Source organism: Monoraphidium neglectum (assembly GCF_000611645.1).
Source record: "Monoraphidium neglectum strain SAG 48.87 unplaced genomic scaffold scaffold00867, whole genome shotgun sequence".
Taxonomy (NCBI): Eukaryota; Viridiplantae; Chlorophyta; class Chlorophyceae; order Sphaeropleales; family Selenastraceae; genus Monoraphidium; species Monoraphidium neglectum.
This window is the reverse complement of record NW_014012761.1, coordinates 13,972-19,887: the sequence shown is the minus strand read 5'-3', so window position 1 is coordinate 19,887 and position 5,916 is coordinate 13,972. Positions and strand designations below refer to the sequence as shown.

At 64.4% G+C, this 5,916-nt stretch overlaps 3 protein-coding genes across 3 annotated transcripts; 2 read left to right on the top strand and 1 right to left on the bottom strand.

Annotated features, from left to right (window-relative positions):
- Nucleotides 1-211: 211 nt before the first annotated feature.
- Nucleotides 212-1,521, top strand: MNEG_5697 (putative Pre-rRNA-processing protein TSR1 like protein; the record flags this gene model as incomplete). Its single annotated transcript, XM_014045834.1, has 3 exons — nucleotides 212-401; nucleotides 747-921; nucleotides 1,272-1,521. The coding sequence occupies 3 exons, from the start codon at nucleotides 212-214 to the stop codon at nucleotides 1,519-1,521; spliced, it is 615 nt and encodes a 204-aa protein (XP_013901288.1).
- A 925-nt stretch (nucleotides 1,522-2,446) lies between these two features.
- Nucleotides 2,447-3,893, bottom strand: MNEG_5696 (hypothetical protein; the record flags this gene model as incomplete). The annotated part of the gene is made up of 5 exons (XM_014045833.1): nucleotides 2,447-2,689; nucleotides 2,980-3,195; nucleotides 3,428-3,493; nucleotides 3,693-3,761; nucleotides 3,888-3,893. 5 exons carry the CDS (start codon nucleotides 3,891-3,893, stop codon nucleotides 2,447-2,449), a joined length of 600 nt encoding a protein of 199 aa, XP_013901287.1.
- Nucleotides 3,894-4,604: 711 nt separating this feature from the next.
- MNEG_5695 (hypothetical protein) lies at nucleotides 4,605-5,019 on the top strand (the record flags this gene model as incomplete). The annotated part of the gene is made up of 2 exons (XM_014045832.1): nucleotides 4,605-4,655; nucleotides 4,873-5,019. 2 exons carry the CDS (start codon nucleotides 4,605-4,607, stop codon nucleotides 5,017-5,019), a joined length of 198 nt encoding a protein of 65 aa, XP_013901286.1.
- Between the last annotated feature and the right edge of the window lie 897 nt (nucleotides 5,020-5,916).

Sequence of the window (5,916 nt, the reverse complement as noted above, 5' to 3'; positions counted from 1 at the left end):
CCAAACGCGTTCCCGCGCCGCCCTCCCCCTCCCCCACCTCCGCCGCGCGCAGGCGCGCGCCACCGCCGGCACCGACCCCTGCGCCGTCCCGCCAGGCAGCTACGTGACGCTCGTCCTCGCCGCCGTCCCCGCCGCCGCCGCGTCGGCCGTGCTCGAGCGCGTCTCCGCCTTCGCCTCCGGCGCGGCTGCCCCGCTGACCGCCTTCGGCCTGATGCAGCACGAGTCCAAGCTATCGGTTGTGAACTTCTCGCTGAGAAAAGCCGCGGGTTTCGCGGACGCGGTCGGGAACAAGGAGGAGCTGCTGTTTGTCACCGGCCTTAGGGGGTTTGTCGCGCGGCCGGTGCTGTCGGGTGACGACCACAGGGCCGACAAGCACAAGATGGAGCGCTTCCTGCATACAGGTGCGTTGCCGCTTTGCTGAGTTGTTGTTGATTCGCCGGCGTGTTTACCCTAGTGTTTGGGCGCCAGCTGCCTCACCGTGGTGGGTTTGGTGAACCTTGCTGCGGCCTGCTTGCTTTGACCAGTGCACGAGCAGGCCCCAGGGGGACTCAAGCCTTTGCAGGGAGGGGTGATGACGCTGCATGCGCGCCGCCGCTCGTTGCGGCAACCGCCCGGCCTCGCCCCGCGGGCCACAGGAGCGGCCCCTGGACGGCACGCCCTCACCAACCCCCTCAGAGCACCCTGCACCCCGCTAGGAGCCGTGACCCTCACGCGTGTGCGCGCCCACCCCTGACCCAACCCCACAGGCCGCCAGATGGTCGCCACCGTGTACGCCCCCATCAGCTACGGCCCCCTGCCGCTGCTGGCCTTCAAGTGCACGCCCGGCCGCACGCCCATGCTGGCGGCGGCCGGCGCGCTGCGCAGCGTTGACCCTGACCGCGTGGTGCTTAAGAAGATCGTGCTGACTGGGTACCCTGCGAGGTGTGTGTGTGTGCGTGTGTGCGAAGTTTGTGCGTGTGTGCGTGTGTGGACGTGGGCATGTGTGTGCATCATGGATGCGTGCATCATGGAGGTGTGCATCATGTATTGAAGTGCATCATGTTTGTGTGCGTGCGTGTGTGCGTGCATGTGTGTGCATGTGTGTGTGTGTGCACGTGCGTACGTGGCCATGCACACAGGCCGGGTTCTGGGCTGGTGACCGCTCACACCCCGCCCCGCGGCCCGTATTCCGTTCTATTTTGCACAAGGACAGCACCCACTTGTGACCGAAGTGGGTACTTGAAGAAACCACTTGGAAAAACCACTGACCTGTCCCCGTTTCCCCCCCCCAGGGTCCACAAATCTAAGGCCGTGGTGCGGTTCATGTTCCACAACCCCGACGACATCCGCTGGTTCAAGCCCGTGGAGCTGTGGACCAAGTCCGGCCGCCGCGGCCGCATCACCGAGCCGCTCGGCACGCACGGCGCGTTCAAGGCGCGCTTCGACGGGCCCGTGACGCAGCAGGACGCCGTGTGCCTGAGCCTCTACAAGCGCGCGTACCCCAAGTGGCCGCAGGACACGGCGGCGTTCGCGGAGGTGTGAGCGCGGCTGCTGGAGGGTGGCTTCACGCGGCTGTGGCTGCAGGCGCATGCCCTTGCGCTGTCTTTTTTGTGGGGCGCGGCGCGGCTGCTGACCCGTCGATGGGTTTCTGTCAGTTGGCGCTGTTCAGTCTTTACGTTTTCCAGGTTTCTTCTTCTAGCTTTTTTCCTTATATTGGCCAGGGGTGCATTACAACATGGAAGCACTGAGAGTGATACTGCAAGGTCTCGTTTAAATACATCAGTCCTTGACGGAATCAAACCCCCTGTTGGGGGGACATATCGGTATGAATGCAAAGCTACCAGATCGGGAGGGAGCCGCGGGGATCCCAGGCAACGGCAGCTTTGAGGGGGAGGGGGCAGTGCTTTTGGCAGTGCGCGGTGCGGGCGATAGGCGCACGTGCTGGCCTTTGCAGGTAGGGAAGGAAGACCAAGGGACAAAAACAGCTAGGCACGGAGGGGGAGAGGGGCTGTATGAAAGGTCCAAGGAGGGCAGCTCGCAGGGGTGGGTGGGGCCGCAACGGCCGCGGGCTTGCGGCGCTCCAGCCCAGGGCCAGTCTTAGCGCAGCAAAGTCGGCGCCAGCTGCGGGGCGGCCGCGCCGATCGCCGGTCAGTGGGGGGTGGGGATTCCCAGGGAACACATGTGTACAGTTTTCGAGATCGAGGCTTCTCGCCACTCCCTGATCCCAGGTCATCAACTCAGCACACGAGGCGGCGGCGCGGTGGCGCGGCACTCCACCGGAGCACATTAGTTGCGCGCGGATGGAGGCTAAGCTTGCAGTATTTCCAAGGCAGCTACAGGGCAGCTACAAGGCAGCAGGTCTGATGATGCGACAACCATATCAAACCAGGCCAGGCCGCCATATGACAGCGGCCGCACCCAGGCAGAACAACAGAGCAACTTCCGCACAAAGCAGGGTCCGCGCCGATCACTGCGCGTGCGCGCCGTGGCCGTTGTGGTGGAGGTGCAGCGCCGCCGCCGCCCAGTCCCCCGCCGGCGCCCACCGCGGGCCCCCCGCGTGCTGCGAGCCGCCGCTGCCGCCGAGGCGCTCCGCGGCGCAGCGGGCGACATAGCCTATAATGACGTACGACAGGCAGAAGAAGAACCGCTTGAGGCGGGGGCTGTTGGGCGGCAGGCAGCCCAGCAGCATTGAGCCATAGACCCAGGACGCCTGGGCAGCAGGAGAGGGCCAGAGCGGACAAATCAGGGGTCAGTGCGTGCGCAGGGAGCAAGCAGTGAAGACACGAGCCGAGGGCAGCTCAGTCCGGGCACACCGCGCGACGCCGCGCCGCGCAGCGCGCCCGGCGACCCCTTTGGCGTGCATGCCGAGCCCTCAGGATCGTCGCGCGAGGCGGCCGGCGGAGAGCATGAGGTGGTGACTGCCGGACCCACCGGCCAGAGGATGACGAGGAGGACCTTCCTCTGGAGGGGGTCGGCCTCGTGCAGCAGCCACCACCGCACCGCCACCGCCGCGACCGCCACCGCGCAGTGCAGCGCCCACGGCGGCGCGTCTGCGAGGCTGTGCGCGCCGCCCTCCGCGGGCCGCCAGCCGGGGCCGGAGAGCGCGCCGCCGTGGCCGAGGCCGTTGAGCTTCGGGTCTGTGTCGTCGACGCCGCTGTGCGCGCCGGCCGCCGCGGCGCGGCTTTCGACCTCCGCCTGCTCCAGCCTGGCTGCCAGCTGCATGTGTGTGTGTGTGTGTGTGTGTGTGTGTGTGTGTGTGTGAGTGTGTTGGAAGCTACTTGGCGTACGGGTACACACGAGCGGCGACGCAATTCCCAGGGTTGCGGTGCCCGAGCAGGGGTGGTCAGTGCCTGAACAGGCCCGCCAGCAAGGCACCAGACTAAAACCCTCAACCCAAGATTGGCCCCACTGCGCACTGCAGCACCTCCAGCACGCCGCGCCCCCGCACCTCGACGTTGCGCCTGTGCAGCTTCCGCCTGTCCGAGCGCAGCATGTCGACCTCCCGCTGCAGGTCCTGGCGGTTGCCGCGGCCGCATGATGGCGCATGTGAACATATGAGCACAGCTTCCAAGGCGAGGCCACCCCTGACGGCGTGACGAACCATCTCTGAGCCCCAAGATACGCTGTGCTGTTGGCGCGCCGCTGGCTGGTCTGCAACGGGTGGACATGCAGAGCTCTCCCATGAATCAGGGTCGGCCCCGGCACGACCTCACCTCCACCAGCCGCTGTTGAGAGGTAATCTGCTGCTGCGCCGCCGCCAGCGCCTGTTGCTGCCGCTGAATCTGTGTGGGGTGGGACGGGCGTCGGACGGCTGCCGGCCTGTCACGGTTCCGGGCGACGCGAGCAGGCCGAGGGTGTCCAATCAACAAAAAAGCGGGCGCTGAGGTCAGCGCGTGCGGCGGTCACACCTGCATCTTGTTTGTCGGTTGCGACGAGAGGTAGGCTAGCAGGTCGCCCGAGCCGGCGTTCAACACATACAGGCAGGTGACTGCAATCCGCTTTGGGAGCAGCAACGCTTCAAGCGCTTGACTGGACGCCCACAGCGCGAGGACGTGCGCTCGAGCCACCGCCATGAACGCCGGTGACATGAACAAGGCCAAAATCCCTCTGGCAGGGACAGACCGCTTCATTGAGCGCGCTGGCTCCATGACGCGACCAGAGATGTTGTTGGGGTCGGTGTGCCACCCCAAGATCGCACGGGGGCTGTGCAACGGCAGAAGATCGCCGCTATGGGTCGGATCCGGCCGAGTTGGGAGGAAAAAAGGCTGGGCGGGTAGTGCGAGCGGGCAGGTGACTTTCCTGCGCGTAAGAGCTGCAGCTTATCGTTGGTGAGAGACATATTGATTTCTGAATATCACTAAGTGGACCTGTATTCGTTTGGTGACGAGATCGCGCTCCGCCTATTCAGCAGGTGACACCCATCTCCGCCGCAGCGATGCCGGACCCGGCAGTGGCGGAATCGTCGACAATTTGGGTCACCGCTGCATCTTCGGTGGCGCTAGGTGAGCAATTGACGCTGTCCGAGCCGATGCTGCCACTGCGCGCGCCAGGGGCGTTGTCTGTGCGTCGACACGTCAAGAGCGCTTGCAACTCCGCGCCGCTGTCCCCTTGCAGTGGTGGGAACAATGGCTACGACTATTGTTGGCGCGGTGGTCGCGAGCCGGGCGCTGGATGATGTGAGTTTGGCGCCTGCGGAATGCAAGGCCGCCATCCCTTCGCTACATGTACCGATACACACCGGCGGACGCCCGATGGCTCCAGATCCTTTTTGTTGAGCATGACCTCGTGTCCCAGCCCAAATGAGCCACCCCACATGCACATGCGATACAATACACCTTGTAGCCAATGCATATCTGCCCTTGCAACCCACACCGCACCCCGCTCGCCCCGCAGGTGGACCCCGCTTTGGCGGAGGATGAGGCGGCGCTGCAGCAGGAAGGGCGGCGGCGCCGCATGACCCTCGAGGAGGCGGAGCAGCTGCAGCTGTTGCAGCAGCAGGAGCAGCAGCAGCAAGCAGGGTCGCAGAGCTCCCCGAAGTGATGTACAGCACAATTTTGTCCGTTGTCATTTCCCTCACTGATTTCGTACCCTTGTTTTGCACTTCGCGTTTGCTCTGTGGTGGCGGCTCTGCCGCCTGAGAAACCTGAAACCAACCAGTCGCTGTGAAGTGTTACATCGTGCAGGTTTTTGCACTTACTGTATTAGTATTGCAGCACCTAAAACCTAGGCCCACGCTATCAGCAGAGCAGATGGTTGCTGAGCCGACGCTGGCAGAGGTTGAGAGCATAGTGGGCAGCCTGCGCAATGCGGCGGCCCCTGGGGCAGATGGCATCACTGCGCCGATGCTCAAGGCCTCGCCAGCCCTAGTGAGCTACCTTCACCGCTTGATCTGCCTAGTCTGGCGGGTGCGCAAGGCCCCTGTGGATTGGAAGCGTGCGCTTCTGGCCGCCCTGTACAAGGGCAAAGGAGATAAGCGCGCATGCGATAACCTGCGGGGGATTAGCCTGCTCTCCATTCCTGGCAAGGCCTATGCGGCTCTGCTGTTGCGGCGGGTCTCACAGCACCTTGATGCACGGCTGTTGGAAGCGCAATGCGGGTTTCGGCCCGGCCGCGGTCTCACTGATGCCACTTTCACGCTGCGCCAACTTATGGCGCGGAGCTGGAAGCACAAGGGGCAACCCTTGTTCTTGGCGTTCATTGACCTGCGAAAGGCGTTTGACTCTGTGCCGCGTGACGCGCTGTGGCGAGTGCTGCGGGCCTATGGCGTTCCCTCTCTCCTGGTGGAGTTGCTGATGGACCTGCACACAGGCACTCAGGCGGCGGTGCGTCTGGGCCCTCTCAAGGGCGAGGCGTTTGATGTATCGTGTGGTGTTAGGCAAGGCTGTGTCATTGCTCCGTTGTTGTTCAACGTGTTTATAGATTTTGTGGTGAGGCAGG